Source organism: Neomonachus schauinslandi, chromosome 6 (assembly GCF_002201575.2).
Source record: "Neomonachus schauinslandi chromosome 6, ASM220157v2, whole genome shotgun sequence".
Taxonomy (NCBI): domain Eukaryota; kingdom Metazoa; phylum Chordata; class Mammalia; order Carnivora; family Phocidae; genus Neomonachus; species Neomonachus schauinslandi.
In genome coordinates, this window is record NC_058408.1 from 102,354,661 (window position 1) to 102,374,484 (window position 19,824).

Genomic DNA, 19,824 nt, shown 5'->3' on the forward strand with positions numbered 1-19,824 from the left:
TTAGATGTAGTGTTCCATGATTCATTGTTTGTGCATAACAACCAGTTCTCCATGCAGAATGTGCCCTCCTCAATACCCACCACCAGGCTAGCCCATCCTCCCACCCCCCTCCCCTCTAGAACCCTCAGTTTGTTTTTCAGAGTCCATCGTCTCTCATGGTTCATCTACCCCTCCGATTCCCCCCCCTTCATTCTTCCCCTCCTGCTACCTTCTTCTTCTTTTTTTTTTTTCTTAACATATATTGCATTATTTGTTTCAGAGGTACAGATCTGAGATACAACAGTCTTGCACAATTCACAGCGCTTACCAGAGCACATACCCTCCCCAGTGTCTATCACCCAGTCACCCCATCCCTCCCACCCCACCCCCCACTCCAGCAACTCTCAGTTTGTTTCCTGTGATTAAGAATTCCTCATATCAGTGAGGTCATATGATACATGTCTTTCTCTGTTTGACTTATTTCGCTCAACATAGTACCCTCCAGTTCCATCCACGTCGTTGCAAATGGCAAGATCTCATTCCTTTTGATGGCTGCATAATATTCCATTGTATATATATACCACATCTTCTTTATCCATTCATCTGTCGATGGACATCTTGGCTCTTTCCACAGTTTGGCTATTGTGGACATTGCTGCTATAAACATCGGGGTGCACGTACCCCTTCGGATCCCTACTTTTGTATCTTTGGGGTAAATACCCAGTAGTGCAATTGCTGGCTCATATGGTACCAGAAACATTTTTAAATCATAAGTTTAACTAGTTGCACAGCATGTATTTTCTGCCATATTATGTATTATATACCTGTCTTAAATATGTTTCCATGTAATTTTGGTTCATTTGATTTATGGAAAACATCTGCCATAATCATTGGCAAAGCCAGTCCTCATTGTGTATCTAGCCAGCTGAATCAAATTTACTTTTTTGAAACTTCATTTTTTAAAAAGTTCTTACTTTAGTCAGTTGTCTTTTAAACATATTTAAATAATAAGAATTGTTTTTATATTTACTCACATAGTTAACATTTAGTTATTTATAACATTTTGTTGTTTGTTAGTTGTCATTTTTTTCCCCCCTTAATTTAAATCTAAGTTTCCATCTGGTATAATTTTTCTTCTTCCTGAAGATTTCCTTTAACTTATCCTATAGTTCAGGTTTGCTGCTGCTGAATTCTTTCAGCTCTTACATATCTGAAAAAGTCTTTATTTCACCTTAATTTTTGAAATGCATATTTTTTGGGGTATAGATTTTTGAGGTTGACAGGTTTGTTTTTTTTTTCTTTCAGTGCTTCACTGTCTTATGGCTTGCATTGTTTCTAATGAGAAGTCTGTTATTCTTTGTTCCTCTGTATTTAAAGTGTCATTTTTCTCCTGCTACTTTTAATATTTTCTCTTTAATCTTGGTTTTTAAGCAATTTTATTTATGTTCCTTTAAGCAATTTATGATGTGCCTTGTTGTAGTTCTCTTGATATTTTTTGTGCTTGGGGTTTATTGAGCTTTTTGGACCTGGGGCTTTATAGTGTTCATTAAATATAGAAAAATTTTGGCCATCATTTCTTCAAATACTGTTTTCTGTCTCCCTCCTTCCTCTCTTTTGGGGACTCAAATTGCAAATATATCAGGCTGCTTAGAGTTGTACCACAGCTCAGTGATGTTCTGTTCATTTTTTTTTAAGTCTTTTCTTCTCCCTTGTTTCATTTTGGATAATTTTAATTGCTATGACTTGAATTTCACTGATCTTTTTTTATGCCATATCTTATCTGCTAGTAATTTATTGAGTGTATTTTTATATCTGAGACACATTTCCAGTTGTTCTGTTTGAGGCTTGTTTTTATATCTTTAATTTATCTGTTAATATACTCAAACTTTCCGGGGCGCCTGGGTGGCTCAGTCCTTAAGCGTCTGCCTTCGGCTCAGGTCAGGATCCCAGGGTCCTGGGATCGAGCCCCACATCGGGCTCCCTGCTCTGCGGGAAGCCTGCTTCTCTCTCTCCCACTCCCCCTGCTTGTGTTCCCTGTCTCGTGCTCTCTCTCTCTGTCAAATAAATAAATAAAATCTTAAAAAAAAAAAAAAAATATATATATATACTCAAACTTTCCTTTAGCTTTTGAACATATAGAATACAGTAGTAATAATGGTTTTAACATTCTTGTCTATTAATTCTATCATCTGTGTCATTTCTGGGTTGTTTTTGAATTATTGTTTTTTCTTTTCATTGTGGGTGGTGTTTTCATGCCTATTTAATTCCTGGCAGATTTCAGTTGGAGGCCAGTGTCATATTGTTGCTGTAACAAACACAACACAAATGTTTTGTCTTCCAGTTCTGGAGTTCAGAAGTCCAAGATGGGTTAATTGTGTTTCTTCTGGAGATTCTAGAGAATCTGTTTCTTTGCCTTTTCCAGCTTCTAGAAGCTGCTCAAATTCCTTGGCTTGTAGCCCTGCATCACTCTTACCTCTGCTTCTGTCTTTGTATCTTTTTCTGCTTCTTTTGTTACATCATAGTGAAATAATACCTTCAATGTGCAATAAAATGGCTGTCAACCTAGAAATCTGTACTACTGAAAGTCTTTGAAGTAGAAGACAAAATAGACATTTTCAAACAAACAAAAATGGTTACATTTTGTCACCAGCATTCTCTTAGTAGAGGAAATTCTGAAGAATGTAATTCAGACAGAATCAGATGATTCTAGATGTAAGGCCTGAGATATACGAGGGAATGATTATCCAAAATATGGGACACTTTGTTGGTAAATATAAACAAACTTTGACTTATATAGTATAACAATGTAAAATCTAACAAGATTTAAAGGTTTAAAATGAAAGATATAACATTTTATACATGAAAACAATAAACAAAACAAAGCTTGAAAACAGTAGCATAAAGGTCAGGAAAGGGATGATTGGGAATTCAGGAAAGGGATGATTGGAAATTAAGTATCCTAAGATCATTTTTTTTTTTAAAGATTTTATTTATTTATTTATTTGAGACAGAGAGAATGAGAGACAGAGAGCATGAGAGGGAGGAGGGTCAGAGGGAGAAGCAGACTCCCTGCCGAGCAGGGAGCCCGATGCGGGACTCGATCCCGGGACTCCAGGATCATGACCTGAGCCGAAGGCAGTCGCTTAACCAACTGAGCCACCCAGGCGCCCCCTAAGATCATTTTTTGTTTGGGAAGAAGGTAAAAATATTGACTCATTTTAGATTTTTATGAGACTGATGAACTGCCAACTGTGTTAAGAGGACAGCTTTTATTTTAGATTTTTAACACGCCAACTATGCATGCTGAAGTATTTAAGGTAACCACAAAAAGCACAGAGTGTATAACCTTTAAAATTGTAAAGGGAATAAGAAAAAGGTAGAAAAAACTAGCAATCTTCTCCTTGCCCCCCCCCAAAAAAGATAGGGAAAAATATGTTAAAGTTACAGGCCATATGGAAAATAAATAATAAGATATGAAAATAATTCTAGGGGCACCTGGGTGGCTCAGTTGGTTAAGTGTCTGACTCTTGATTTCCGCTCAGATCATGATCTCAGTGTGGTGGGATTGAGTGCCGAGTCGTGCTCTGTGCTCGGTGTGGAGCCTGCTTAGGATTCTCTCTTTCCCTGTCCCTCTGCCCTTCCCTCTCTTTCTCTCTAAAAAAAAAAAAAAAAAATTCTAAAAAAAAGGGGGGGTTGCCTGGGTGGCTCAGTCGGTTGGGCGTCTGTCTTCTGCTCAGGTCATGATCCCAGAGTGCTGGGATCGAGCCCCCAAGTTGGGCTCCCTGCTCAGCAGGGAGTCTGCTTCTCCCTCTCCTCCCCTGCTCTCTCTCTCAAATAAATAAACAAAATCTTGGGGAAAAAAAAATAATTCTAAATATACCAGTAATATTAATACATTTAAATGGGCTAAATCATTAAGTTAAAAGTTCCTGAACTGGATTAAAAATATGTAGCTATATGTTATTTAAAAAGATATATCTAAAACACAGTGTGACAGAGAAATTGAAAATAGCCAAAGAAAACTGATTTGCAATATTAATGTCAGACAAATTAGACATTAAGGCAACAAACATTATTGGAGATACAGAGAGGTGTTACATAATGATAAATAGGTTCAGGTTATATAATAATTGTAAACTTATATGTACCTAAAAAGTTAGCTTATATATATATATATATATATATATATATAACACAAATAGAACTACAAGGAGATATAATCTAATCTGTTGTTATGGTAGGAGATTTCATCGCTCAGTAATTGATAGATAAAAGACAATAAATATCAGCAAAGATATAGAAAATTTGAACAGTTTTAATTAACAAGCTTGAGCTAATGGAATATGTAAAATATTTCACGTAAAAATTGGAGCATACTCATTCTTTTCAGGCACACATAGAAAATTTATAAAAATTGATCATGTGTTAAGCCATCAAGCTAGCCTCAACACATTTCAAAATTCAAAGCCTTGTTATCTTACAGGCCACATTCTCTGGCATGATGCAGTTAATGATAAATCAATAGCAAAAAGATAACTAGAAAAGCCCCTTATGTTTTTTTTTAAAGTATATCCAACAATTCATTGTCAGAGATGTCATAATGAAAATTATTGAGAGCTGGATAATAACAAAAATGCTACCTGTCAAAACTCTTGGGGCCCATAAACATTAAAAAACAAAACAAAACAAAACAAACCCACTCCACCCACAACAGTTTCCTTAGTAAGAGGGACATGCAAATTAAATTCACAATAATTTAGCATTTCACAATGACCACATTGACATATTAAAAATTAACAATGCCAAGGTAAGCTTGTGGAGCGATTGTGAACACTGCTGGTCCGCGTATTAAATTGGTGTAATCACTTTGGAAAACTCGTTGGCTTTCCTTGGTAGAGTTGAATATAGCATTTTTTGCAACCCAGTTTTTCCACTACTAGATACACTGTTTGTGTGCACCAGAAGCCAGTATAAGAATGTTCATAGTAGTAGTATTGATATAAACACCAGTAAAAAATATAATAACCTAGAATACCTCTAATGTCAATCAGAAGTCGAAAGGGTAAATTATGGTATATCCATACAGTGGAATATGACACATTAGCTATAGTCCTCAACATGATGGGTCTCAAAATCATAATATTGAACAAAAGAACAGTCACAGAAGCATATATAACAGTACAATTACACTTATTTAAGATTTTAATATGTATAGACAAAACTAAATGATACTTGTTTAGGTATGTATAGATAGATAGGTGCTGAAAGTATACAAAAAATCAGGAGAATAATTAAAATTCAGGATAATGATTCGTTCTGGGAAATAAGGAACATTTGGTTAGGGTGGGGCTTCTAAAGTACTTGGTAATGTTTCATTTCTGAAGTATGATTGTTGTATATGTGATATTTGCTTGAGCATAATGGTCATACAGTGTATAATTTTATTTTGCAATTTAAAAAATATAAAAATATCCTTAACTTCATTAATAAATAAATGCAAATTAAAACTATGTTGAGTAAAAAGCACCTGCAAAATAGGGAAAAAATATTTGCAAATTATGTATCTGATAAAGATTTAATACCCAGAGTATATAAATAATTCTGACAACTCAACAAGAAGACAAACATCCCAATTAAAAAATGAACAAAGGACTTCAATAAACATTTCTCCAAAGAAGATATACAGATAGCCCACAGGCACATGAAAAGATGTTCAACAACATCTTTGGTCAGTAAAGAAATCACATCAGAACCACAATGAGATACCACTTCACACCTGGTAGGATGGCTTTAACCCCCCAAAACCTTAAGAACCAAAAAATAACAAGTGTTGGGAAAGATGTGAAGAAATAGGAACTCTTCTATAAAGCCGGTGGGAATGTAAAGTGGTGCAATTGCTGTGGAAAACAGTTTGGCATTTCCTCAAAAAATTAACATAGACTTCCACTTGTAGGTATATATTCAAGAGAAATGAAAACCTGAATCCACATGGAAATTATGTATGAATGTTAGTAGCAGCATTATTCATAATTGCCAAAAGGTGGAAGCAACCCAGATGTCCATCAATACATGGATGGATAAGCAAATTTTCAAATTTTTGCATATATACATACAATAAAATATTATTCAGGTATGAAAAAGAACAAACTACTGACACATACTGTAACCTGGATGAACCTTGAAAACATTTATGCTAAGTGAAAGAAGCCAGACACAAAAAGTCACATAGTCACATGATTCTTTTTATATGATATATCCAGAGTTGGTAAATTCATAGAGACAGAAAGCAAATTAGTGGTCACGAGGGGATGGGGTTTTGAAAGGGGGAGATCCGGAGTGATTGCATGCTATGTTTCAGGGTGCATTTCTGAAGTGATAAAAGTTTTGACCCGAGAGAGGTGGTAGTTGCTCATCATTGTGAATACACTAAATGCCATTGAATTGTATGTACCCTTTAGAGCAACTAATTGTGTGTTATGTGAATTTCACCTTAATTAAAAAACTGTATTGAGATCCAGTTTTGGTCTCTCATATTGGTGAAGATAAGCTTAAGTTTGATTATATACCAACTTGTTTAGACTGAGGAAACAGGTACTGCTGTCATCCATTGTGGGGGGAATGTTAATAACCTCTGTGGATGGTAATACAGCAACATTTGTCAAAATTGTAAATATCTACACCTTTGATTCAGCAATTCCTTTCTGGCCTGTATCCTACAGATATATACGTTATACAATGATATTTTTCAAGGTGATTTTTTTGTAGCAGGCTAATAAATTATGGACTAGTTATGTAGCTGTATTAAAGAATGAGGAGGCTCTTTATGTACTTTTATTAGAATATCTCTAAGTTGAATTAAGTGGAAAAAGCAGAATGCAGAGAGTATGCCTGGTATGATCCTATTTGTATAAAAAAGGTGGAAGCCTGTTTTTGTTTCTTACGCATGAAGTGTCTTATTTTAAAGAATACAGAGGAGTCTCATAACGTTAGTTGCAAGTAGATGGAATATGAATGCCTAGGAGATAGTGGAAAGAAGGTGATTTTTCACTGACTGTCATATATATGAATATACATATCTCTATAAGTTAAAATTAAATTAGAAATTTAATTTAAAATTTAAAAAGGAACAGTAAACAACCAGTCTTTTAAGAGTGATCCAAAGCCACAGCAATGAGGTCTTGCTCTTTACTGATTCATTCATTCATTCATTGTTACATATGATCAGGTTGTCTGTATTATTAAACTGTATTAACATTAAACTATCAATAACTGGTTCAGTTATTAATGCTAGTGACATTTTATTTTTTATTTTTATTTTATTTTACTTATTTATTTGAATAAGAGAGAATGAGAGAGAGAGAGAGCACATGAGGGGGCGAGGGTCAGAGGGAAAAGCAGACTCCCTGCTGAGCAGGGAGCCCGATGCGGGACTTGATCCTGGGACTCCAGGATCATTACCTGAGCTGAAGGCAGTCAACTGAGCCACCCAGGCGCCCCACTAGTGACATTTTAATTAACAATATAGTTTTATAGGTTTGTTTTCAAACAGTCCAGTGGGTTTGTCAAATCCATTTAGCTAGATGAATGGGAAATTTATGCATTACTTCATACTTTTTGTTTCCTCCTAATCCTTTCTGTTATCTGATTATTAAATTTCACTTAACACAGTGCTTTGGCATTTTAGTTCCAGATAATAAATCCGAAACTGTTGTCAAGGATTTCCGTTCTTTGTGTAGTGTCTTTTTTTTTTTTTTTTTAAGATTTTATTTATTTATTTGAGAGAAAGAATGAGAGACAGAGAGCACGAGAGGGAAGAGGGCAGAGGGAGAAGCAGACCCCCTGCCGAGCAGGGAGCCCGATGCGGGACTCGATCCTGGGACTCCAGGATCATGACCTGAGCCGAAGGCAGTCGCTTAACCAACTGAGCCACCCAGGCGCCCTGTGTAGTGTCTTTTAATGGCAGTGTGTATAGGGTGAGAAAGAAGAAAACAAAGGAGTTGCCGAGATGTATAGCAACCTAAAGTGAAAGGTCTAAAACATTTTGTCATCATTTTTTGTTGCCAGGAAATAACAAAGAACAAGGGCTTAGTGCAGTGAATGAGGTGAATGAATGAATGAACGGATGGATGGATGGATGAATGGATGTGTAGCCCTTAATTGTAGATTTTAAGAGCTAAAAACTTAAGTCCTATTGTAACTTGGTCTTGGCTGTTTTCCATGTCTGAAAAAAAATGTGAATATGTCCCTTTACATTCTTTACATTTGCATGTCCTATTCTTCTGCTTGGTTCTGCCAGGGAGTTAACTCCATGTTCCTCCCCACAGGGTTGAGAATGCTTGCACCAAGCTTGTCCAGGCAGCCCAGATGCTTCAGTCAGACCCTTACTCAGTGCCTGCTCGAGATTATCTAATCGATGGGTCAAGGGGCATCCTCTCTGGCACATCAGACCTGCTCCTCACCTTCGATGAGGCTGAGGTAGGCAATCTGAGGCCCATGCAGACCTCTTCCAGACAAAAGTCTTAAAGATAGTCTTGAAGGTAATAATGGAGGATTGGTGATGATTTAGGATGAGAAAATTTGAATAGCCACCCAGCTGAATTAGCATGTTTTCCACTTATTGTTCACTCACTCGACTAAAAACTGAAATGCATTTTCAGGTTCGTAAAATTATTAGAGTTTGCAAAGGAATTTTGGAATATCTTACAGTGGCAGAGGTGGTGGAAACTATGGAAGATTTGGTCACCTACACAAAGAATCTTGGACCAGGTTAGTCATGTCCAGTTTTTATAATAAAATGTTTTTATGGATTGTCCATGTCTGATCGAGGTGGAAGGAGGACTCCCCCCCTGCTTTTTGCAGAAGATAAGTAATGATGCATTGGGCTTTGAGGTGTATCTTCTCTGTTGATGGAGCTGACACTGTGTTTCTACTGAGGAGATATCATTGTCTCTGAAAGCTGAATTTGCTTTCTACAAATCCTGGCCCTGCCTAATGAATTAAACTAGGCATTGCAAATGTTGCTGGAGAATGTAGGAAATACTTTTCTATTAGTGTAATGCTTAAGGCCACCCTGAATTCTGACCTCTCCATTCCACATTATACAGCATTCCTTCGCTGTCTGCCAGCTAGCCTGTAGCTCTTTAATGACCTCTTGGCGCGTTAATTAGCCCGCCTACTATTATGGATTCATGCCCTAGCCCGAGGCTGCATAATATAATCAGACCTAGAAGGAGAGAAGAACTACTGTGACTAAATCTCATTTTGAAATGATTGTTTAGTCACCCGAGAATTGAATATTCAAAATACATGAACAGATACCAGCTTTTTCTGTTAGAGCCATGTAACATGAACTGGAGGGTTCTTAAAGTATGATTGAGACCAAACATCAGATGTTTAACTTGTCAGTATTAAAGATCACATACCACCTCATAAAAGTCTTTTGTATTAGGTAAAATGATTCTTAACAGTGTTTTCATGAGGTTCCGATACAGTCATTCTGTAAACTTACGGCATTTAAGAACTTCTCTGAGCCATCATTGAAGATCAGCAGGAAATGCCTTTAGAGCAGTGTTCTTTAAACTTTCCCATAGCATTGGGAAAAGAAGTTTATTTCTTCAAATAAAATCTTAGGCAGAATCTCAACATATAAAAGACAAAAGTGGAGCTACTCTGAATGGAGCAGGGACAACCCCTCCTTTTCCATCTCCCTTTGGTACCCCTTGATGATCTGTGAAACCTTAAGAAATCCTTTGAGCAGTTTGAAAATCAAAGCTTTAGAGAATCACATAGCACCTTTGAATAATAACCAAAGTAAACAAAAAGGGCTAGCAGGCCGATTCCAAAACACCAGATGCTTTTGATTGCTGTCCTAACTATAATTATTTTTATAATATTTTTGTTTGTTTCTGATTATAAAAATAGTACATGCTTATTTTGGACAATTGGAAAGAACAGAAAAATATAAAGATGAAAACAAAACACATTGTTGTAATTCTTAAGATTTTCTTCAGCCACTGGCTTCTCAGTACTAGGCTCACATGAGATGCTTACGCAGGCGCAGTGGCCAGATACGTGACACGAACCCGGTATGCGTGGTAATAACCAGGAAAAATATTTTTATTTATTTTTTACAAATATATATTTGTTTTTTCAGTATGTTTTTGTATTTGTGAATGTATTTATGTCAAACGTGTGAAAATGATGTCATATTTAGGATTTACATTTAATAAATTACTTTCAGTTGAAATGAATGAAGTTGCATTAAGTTCGACCTGTCCAGAAGATTCTATATCATAAATGCTACAGTTCAGTGATAGTTCTCTGGGCAATCAGTTTGGATTTTCATAGTTGTTCATAATGGATTTAGGCTCAGAATGCCAGAGTCTGGAACGTTTCACTCTTAACCCTGCACAATTTATTCCTTGTGCCCCAGGAATGACAAAGATGGCCAAGATGATTGATGAAAGGCAGCAGGAACTGACTCACCAGGAGCACCGAGTGATGTTGGTGAACTCCATGAACACCGTGAAAGAATTGCTGCCAGTTCTCATTTCAGGTATTTTCTACCTGTACCTGGTCTTACAGGAAAAAAAAAAAAAAGAAAAGAAAAAAAGTCAACGTATTCTAAACTCTGATGTTAATTTTCTTTTACTGCTTAGTTGCATGTCCTTCAGGCTGGGTAAAAACGAGGCCTGACAGATTGGGTGCTACCTGATGGCTGCAGTTGATTGGCTAAGAACCAGTATTCATCTTCCGAAGTGCTCTCCTGCTCCTGTTCTTTGTTTGAAGCTGCCCTTCTTGTTGCCTCACTCTGTTCTGAAGTTCTAGTAGGCCCTTTTGCTGGGAGGTGGGATATCTAGAAACTTTAGTCTTGGACATAGAAAATTTTTTTTTAAAGATTTTATTTATTTATTTGACAGAGAGAGCGTAAGCAGGGGGAGTGGGAGAGGGAGAAGCAGGCCCCTCACTGAGCAGGGAGCCCGATGCGGGGCTCGATTCCAGGACCCTGGGATCATGACCTGAGCCGAAGGCAGATGCTCAACTGACCGAGCCACCTAGGCGGCCCTTGGACATAGGAATTTTTACACTTTTATTTGTGTTATGAAAAGAAATTAGGAGCTGGCATGGATATTATAGAGCATTGTAGGATAAAGAAGTGAACCCAAAGCCCTTTTCAGTGTTACGCTAACACCGTTTTTCCTAAAAGAAATTTAACTGTTCTCTACATTACAGAGTTGGTGGTCTATACCACATGGGACCCCTTCCCCACTGGGTAGAGCCTGGTGGCTGCTGTCTCAGCTAGCAAAAGGGATCTGTACTCACTGGGTCTCTAGTATGTACCAGACACCTCATGGTTTACATAAGTTATCTTAATCAAGTTAAGGGTTAATTAGTTTAACTATCAGAGGGCAGCTCTATTTTCAGAATCTTACGAGGCATGTCACTGTCACCCCCAGCTCCTACGTCCCTGCTTTGTCATTTCAGATAGTAGCTAGAAAAGGAGAGGTGAGGGTAAGAGCTCAGAAAGCCTATAACTTATATGAACTAGAAAACAAAAACATTTGTAAGTAGAGTCTTAAAATCCCCGTGGGAAATATGTTTTTGAGGCCAGTTGTTCCATGAGATAGAAGGGTTTTGGGAGTAAGATTTCTTTCTCATCTGGGTAACTCAATAAAGTGTTGATCAGTCTTTGTTTTAACAATTTCAGTTATTTCCTGAGAAGATACTCTCTTTCTCCTGTGCTTCAAATTATTATTGTTCTCTTCTTTACTCTTGGGGGTTAAAAATTTCCTGCTACATGATGAGAGAAATTCTGGAAGAGAAACTTGACACTTTGGGATCTTCCATTAGGATTGGGTGCAGCAGGATACTCCAGTTAGAGTTTTACTGTTTTCATCTTGTCCTGTTCGGTGTGTGTTAGATGGGGCCAGTGTCAGGGCTGGGATGATAAGTGATTTAGAAAGATATTGGATATTTTGTGATTGTAGCTCCTTAGGATACACATGTTAAATTAGCTCCTTGATCATGTTTTAATGATGTCTTGTACCTTAAAGTTGCTGGTATTAGAACTTTATTGGCGCACTTGCAGTGTTTTTTTGTTTTGTTTTTAATATATTCTTTTTTGTTGTTGTTAAGGTTTTATTTTTTTAGGTAATTTCTACACCCAATGTGGAGCTCAAACCTACAACCCCGAGATCCAGAGTCACATGCTCTACCGACTGAGCCAGCCTAGTATATTCTTTTTAAGACCTTAGAAACTCAGAACATGTACTCGAAGTGTGGAACATCTTGTGTGAATGTTGTTATACAGCAAGATTAAACTCCAAGCTTAGTTTCTGATCGTTTGTTTATTTTTACAGCTATGAAGATTTTTGTAACAACTAAAAATTCAAAAAACCAAGGAATAGAAGAAGCTTTGAAAAACCGCAATTTTACTGTAGAGAAGATGAGTGCTGAAATTAATGAGATCATTCGTGTATTACAACTCACTTCTTGGGATGAAGATGCCTGGGCCAGCAAGGTAAGTGTTACTGGAGGGGAAATAAGCTAACTCCTGAATTCTCCCCTCACACTTTATCTTGTAATTGTGGGTAGCGTAAGACCCCTCAGATATTATGAAATAATTTTTACTTCACTTTTCATGGGTTTCATGGGTTACTTGCTGCTTTTGCAAACTTCCTTTGCCCCAGGCTAGAACAAATAAATAGGTTTGTGGGGTTGAAGGCTGAGATGTGTAGCTTTTTCTTCAAGCTGGACACTCATTGGGTCTGGTGGAGGAATTCTTGTATGGTGTATACTCCCCTGGGTGGGAACCCTGCCTTTTTTTTTTTTTTTTTTAAAGATTTTTTTTATTTATTTGAGAGAGAGAGAATGAGAGAGAGCACATGAGAGGGGGGAGGGCCAGAGGGAGAAGCAGACTCCCTGCCGAGCAGGGAGCCCGATGCGGGACTCGATCCCGGGACTCCAGGATCATGACCTGAGCCGAAGGCAGTTGCTTAACCAACTGAGCCACCCAGGCGCCCGGGAACCCTGCCTTTTTATGTGGATGGTTGTTGCTAGGTGACTGAGTAAGATACAGAACATGACTGTGACCGAATTTTATGGAAACTTTTCCTTAACCAACCTCTGACCTAAGAAATCTACAGAGGAAACTCCTGGCATTTCTAGGTGTGTCCATTTGTCATACCATTTTCCTTAAGGAAAGCTTAATTAAAATATTAGTGTTCACATTCGTCAGTGAGTTTTGAGGGGTCCCCTCACCCTTTATCTAGAATTTCCTCCTGGCCTCCAAAAGGGTTGGTGGATTCCTTCCAGAGCCTTGCAGCCGTGGTCTTATATTACTGCTGCTCTGGTCTACTTCTCTCTGTCTATTGACTAGGAGAACAGAGGCACTTGGGTTTACACTTTCCTCGTAGGAGCCCAAGATACGAGCAGTGGGGGAAACACACTGTCTGCAGGATCCAGCTTCCCCACGTGGGACCCAAATTATATTTCCAGGGCCCCCCAGCAGGCTGGTGGCAAAGAGGGGATTTGTAGTGTGACTTCCACTGGGTACCCAGTAGGGCTGTATTTGTTCTCCAGGACACCAGGAAGGTAAGGTCAAAGCTGGGGTCTGAAAATCACATTGCCCAGAAAGTGAATCTAAATACGCAGAAGGAAATCAGCTTCTCTTAACTCTGGATTTGTTCACAGAGGCACAAAGTTCTTGAACGAGTTTTAAGACTGTGTTTTAAATCTAGATGGTGGAATCATTTTAAGTCTTTGGTATTTTACTTAATTTTGCTTTTGCATATTTGACAACTTTCACTTCCCTGTTATGACTTCTTTATGCATCTTTTTTTTGTTCTCTTGTTTGTTTTATTCTTTTTCTCACATTTAGAAGGTAAGCTTTCTCTTGCCCTCTCGTCTCTTTTTTGCTTCAAAAGAGAAAAAAGCATGTCTGTGAGGTTTTCCTGTGCTGTGTGCTGTGCCTTTTTCCGTGTGCCGGTGTGTAACACTGTGCTCGAATATGCGTCAGAATGTCATTTCATCTGGGACTCGGGGCTGTGCCAGGCAGACTGACTCTGGCTCATATTGAGCGATTTCTTTGGGGAAAGCAGAAGAAAAGACATTACAAGGGGATATCAGGCTTTCTATATTTGGTGGGTGCTTTCATCTTTTTAAACAGGCTCCCGAGAACCGTTTTGGCCTGGTCATTCCCACCGACTTCATTTGAGGGGCAAGTTTCTCTCAGCTGGGTGACCTCCAAGGTGACCTGTGTGGACCCTGCTCTTGGGGAATGAAACTCCCAGCCGATGTCACCTCTCTGTTTGCATTTCCTCCCAGTCTCCTTTGCAGGCTCTAGAATTTTGCTTTTGGAGATGTGTCATTGAGGTTTTCAACCCATTGTGAAAATGAATAGGCTCAGGAGTTTAGATGGGGCACCTGTCCTTCACAATGATCCTAGCCTTCAAAATCAAAAGGGAAAAAGTTAAGTGTATCTAAAGTTTCTCCTAACTTCAGTCCGTGGTTCACTGCATGTTCTGCTAAGCTGTGAATCAGCCATGGTTCTCCATGACCTCACCTTTCCCTAACCTAATCTCTTTCCTTATTCTCTCTCCTTTGCTTCTAGCAGGTGAGAAATAGCAAAAAAGCGGAGCAGGCCTTACAACCTCAATATTTTTCTATGTTTGGAGGGGAAAAGTTACCCATCATTTAGTAAATAGGGGTTGCTGAGCTTTATTTTGTGCCAGTGCCATTGAGAGATGCTGTGTACATTCTTATAGCTGTCTCAGTTTTATGCTGATCTGGAAGGGATTAGACTGTAATGGGTCCTGCAAAACTTAAATGTCAGAATGAAAGAAAGTAAATAAAATTAGTTCAGCCAAAAGAAACTCAAGTACATAATGACATCAGAACAAACAAGAAATGTTTATTTTTAAATCTCATTTTGCTTTTGTTTTACATTTACCTGGTTCAGAAATCAAAATGCTATAAAAAGATATACATGACAGAGCTTACTTCCCACCCATCCACTCTACTTCCCCCCACCCCTTAAGTGTGACTGTTTTTATTAGCTGCAAGAATAATTAGAAAAAAATTTTTACCTTGGAAATGGAAACTGGTAACTAGAATTTTGGTTATTTTTCAGTTTAGTAGCATTACACTCTTTCACTGCTCGACTGTAAGCAGTGGATTAATCAGACCTTGCGTCTGTCTGTGGCCTGGATCCCCATTCTATTTAACACATGCTATCTTTTTCCTCCTCTTGACCCTACCAGTTAAGAATTAACTTTGTCTTACCATACTTGTTTCATGCTTCCCCATTGGTGCAGTTTTCTCCTGGAAAGTGATGGTTCCTCTAGAAAAGTGGGGGAAGAAAGTAAGTGGAAACAATTTTTGGTAAAAAGCGCGTTTTGCTGAATAAGTTAAGTTTTTAAAGAGGCAATGCAGGAGCTGATTATTTTACCTTTTATATCTACATTCAAATTACAGATTTACACATTTAAAAGTACTTTGAGTTTAAATGCCTCATTTTATTTTGAAAATAACAACTTCCCCCTCCTGAAATCAGCAGTCATTGTATGGTGATCATTAAAAATTAATTTAGGGTACATTATGAAACAAACAAATTTGTGAATTAAACACAATTCTAATTCCACCCTTTGTAAATTTAGCAGTCTATACTTAATCTCTCTCTCTCTTTTTTTGTATTTATATTAGTTGTTTCTTGATGCATGCTGAGATTTAAGAGGAAGTGAGAAAAATTTTAAGCTAAGAATTTTTTGAACACTCCATAGGTGCTCGTACAACTTGTACCTGGAGGCATTACATGCTGTTACTCAGAATTAGTTCTCGTGGTGGTTTCCTGCCACTGTGGGCCTAGGCTGGTGGTGGGCTAAATGTAATGACTGACTCAGATGTCTTGCACAGAAGATTTCTGTACCCTACCAAAGAAGGAAATATTGGTTAGAACACATCAGCCTATAATACTTGCTCTTAACTACAGACAGCTGAGGTTTGTGTTAATTTTATTTCATTTTTGAAAAAATAAGTATGTGAGGTTTTTTCTTTATTATTAGAATGTCTACTATGAAAATGAAACGTGATCTAAGATTGAATCAGTTAATTAAAATGATTCTCCTTTAGGTGTTTTATTTTTATAACTGGAATATAGTTGACGTACAATGTTATATTAGTTTCAGGTGTACACATAGTGATTTGACACTATGTGAGCTTCTTAATGAGTCTTAGAGTGTTTTATTTTAGCAGCTAATACAGTAAAGGACTTATCTCTTGGACTTTGAGATAAATAGTTAATTCAGGCATTTATGATATTTTAGCCCCTCCCCTCAAATTGGAGAAAAGCCCAAAATGTTAAAACAATTGACATTTCCCTTCTGATCCAAGTGATCTTTCAGTTGGTACATCTGATTGTCTGCACATAGGTGGCATTGAATTTTAGAGCTGGGAAGGTTTTCTTAAAGATGAGGAACTGAAGACTGGGAGGGTAACTTACCTGAAGTCTCAGGGGTAGACAACTTTCTTTTGTCACTTCAGTGTAGTTTGTAAGATTTTGTTCTACTGCCCAGTTTATTCTTTCCAGAAACATCTTTGTTTAAAACACTGATGAAGGGGTGGAAATGCCATCAGGAATGGAACAGAGTTTGGAGTGTGGGGAGGGGAGGTGTCCGTGGGAAAAGGGAGAGTAGGTTGGGCAGCAAACAAGAGGGAGTCCTTAGTCCCTTATTGAAAATTTTCTAGAAGCTGGCATTGTAGGACCTCACTTTTTCTTCTGAAGTTCCCTTTGATTATCTCTAGGAGGAACTCCGTGGTTCTCAGTACTATTCAGTGTTCTTTTTTTTTTTTTTTTAAAGATTTTATTTATTTATTTGACAGAGAGAGACATAGTGAGAGAGGGAACACAAGCAGGGGGAGTGGGAGAGGGAGAAGCAGGCTCCCCGCAGAGCAGGGAGCCCGATGCGGGACTCGATCCCAGGACCCTGGGATCATGACCTGAGCCGAAGGCAGTCGCTTAACCAACTGAGCCACCCAGGCGCCCTCAGTGTTCTTTAGATCTAATTCTATATTACGTTTCAGGAGTGTTTCAGTTCCTGGGAGAGCATGTAAAAAGGAGTTTTTTTTTTTTTTTTTTTTAAAGATTTTATTTATTTATTTGACACAGAGAGACAGCGAAAGAGGGAACACAAGCAGGGGGAGTGGGAGAGGGAGAAGCAGGCCTCCCATGGAGCAGGGAGCCCGATGCAGGGCTCGATCCCAGGACCCTGGGATCATGGCCTGAGCTGAAGGCAGGCGCTTAACGACTGAGCCACCCAGGCACCCCTAAAAGGGAGTTCTTTTAAGGTTGTCCTTCCACCTTTTGGTGTGCGTGGGACAGAGCCAAACCAGTGTGGTTTTTCATTTAAAACCTGAACTCCTCGGGCGCCTGGGTGGCTCAGTTGGTTAAGCGACTGCCTTCGGCTCAAGTCATGGTCCCGGAGTCCTGGGATCGAGTCCCACATCAGGCTCCCGGCTCAGCGGGGAGCCTGCTTCTCCCTCTGACCCTCTCCCCTCTCATGCTGTTTCTCTCGCTCTCTCTCTCTCAAGTAAATAAATAAATAAAATCTTTAAAAAAATAAAAATAAAAAAAAATAAAACCTGAACTCCTCTAAGAGTTTTACTGTAAAAGGGACCTTGGGGGAGGTGACCAGATCCCTACCAGCTGTCCCCAAAGCTGCAGGCCTAGATCTGGTCTTTTTTTTACACTCAATCTTAACAACAACAACAACAACAAAAACCCAGAGAAGAGATTGATGGAGACTTTTCTCTTTCCCAAATTTGAGATTTTACAGAGAAAATACTCAAATGAAGATGTTTTTTTCTCTTGTATTTCTTTTTTTTTTTTTTTAAAGATTTTATTTATTTATTTGAGAGAGCGAGAATGAGAGAGAGTACATGAGAGGGGGGAGGGTCAGAGAGAGAAGCAGGCTCCTCGCCGAGCAGGGAGCCCGATGTGGGACTCGATCCCGGGACTCCAGGATCATGACCTGAGCTGAAGGCAGTCGCTTAACCAACTGAGCCACCCAGGCGCCCTCTTGTATTTCATACCCAGATTGTACTCTGGGCACTTAGGCCTGACATGGTTTAACTGAAAGCTTTGTGATACATGGTATGGATGACCATGGGGTTATGGTTATTTTCACTCTATAAATATATCTCAAAATTGACTTCTAGTCTTAGTTGTTCAGTGAATTGGTTTGTAGCATATCCAGTATTAATATACTTCTTATGCTGCTTATGACAGTTCTGTCAATTCCATAATAAATACTGCCCTTCAAAAGAAGTATATATGAGATTCTTAGAAGACCAAAATATCTGTTCCCATGGACATTTTTTATTTTAATAGGTATGACATTAAAGTGTAATGTGTTTAAATGAGTATTCAAAACTTGTTCTGTTCCAGAAAGAATCTAAGGTGGTCCTTTCAGTTATTGTTTTAAATCATCAAAATTGTCTAAAATTCATGCTATTAAAAACTTTGGTAACTAAAATTCCCAGTTTAAAAAATGCAGCTTCATTTCAGTTTTGCCGTGGGTCATTTTTAGGGGAAAATGAGCACCTCTTAATTTTAACTTATTGAGGTCACATCATTTCCCACTCAGGAGTAAATTACTCACTTCCTGAGAATTAGATTCTTTCCTTGAAGTGTGGTGGCCATTCATGCTTTATTAGGGAGAAAAAAAAAGCATGATTTTTGAGGATACTGAATAGAGCAAAGCTACTTTTTTCATTATGTTTCAGTCATTTTGGGGCAATGAAGAATAAAATAAGTCATTTTGGGTAGTGAGGATTAGGATTTTGATTTCTAGAGCTTATTTTCTGGTCAGTATTAACCAAAGCCAAAATCAAAAAGGCAAAGGCTTGCTGACTATTACAAAGGGTTAGAAGAATCTTCAGCAACTCTTCTTGGTAAAAGAAAAAATTCACGAATTTCATTTAATATAAAATAGATAGGTTTGGTGTCAGCAAACCTGAGATCAGTTGGGTTTGTAGGACTGAGTCCTTGTTTCTTAATTTGTAAAATTAAATTATATTTAAATTTGAGGTTCAATGAAGTAACGAGGGGAAACAATACCTAAAACAGAACCTAACACGGAAGAAATCCTCAATTAAAGTTAGTTTCCAAACTAGTAGACTTGTCTCTTTTTGATTTTTTTTTTTTTTTAAGTAGGCTCCACATCCAACGTGGGGCTCGAACTCATGACCCCATGATCAAGAGTTGCATGCTCTAACTGAGCCAGCCAGGCACCCCCAAATAGTAGCCTTTAATTCTAGAGTAGACACACATAAGTATTTGATCTTTGTTCCCCTTGAATTTAGATTTTTGAAATGAAATCAATCTCCAGTTTTTTTCACTCTAAAAAATAATAATGTATTAGAGAAATGGTTGACAGATTTTAAATTATTTTTACGTGGATATAATTTCTCTTTAGAGTATGCACATACTTCCCTAATAAGAGATTGTGAAGTTTTTTTTTTTCCTGTACCTAGACAAAGTCCTGTAACTTGTGTTAGACCCTAAGGGCTATCTAGTTCTCTGAGGTTGGGATTTGCCTGAGCCTCTTTAAACAGGTATTGATTTGGGCCTTGCTAATCTGGCATCAAGTGAAAGCTGACTTTTAAAGGCAGGGTTTGCTGTGCACATTAATGTAGGACAGGATGGAGGAGGAGTAGATATTTAAGCCATTTGAAAATGAAAGCACTTAAAAAATGCCATTTGTCTACTTGCACTGATTACAAATGGATTTCAAAATAGATAGTCTCTGCCTTCTATTGAGAGATAGCCTCCATAATTCCATATAACTT

General features: G+C 38.1%; 1 protein-coding gene across 2 annotated transcripts in view; it reads left to right on the forward strand.

Annotated features, from left to right (window-relative positions):
• The window catches only part of VCL (vinculin), a 113,454-nt gene that overhangs the window by 55,886 nt on the left and 37,744 nt on the right, over positions 1-19,824 (forward strand). For both annotated transcript variants that reach the window (XM_021700140.1, XM_021700141.1), the window contains exons 3-6: positions 8,304-8,454; positions 8,637-8,745; positions 10,412-10,534; positions 12,339-12,499. In XM_021700140.1, the coding sequence (XP_021555815.1) occupies positions 8,304-8,454; positions 8,637-8,745; positions 10,412-10,534; positions 12,339-12,499 (544 nt within the window). The remainder of the gene's footprint in view (positions 1-8,303; positions 8,455-8,636; positions 8,746-10,411; positions 10,535-12,338; positions 12,500-19,824) is intronic.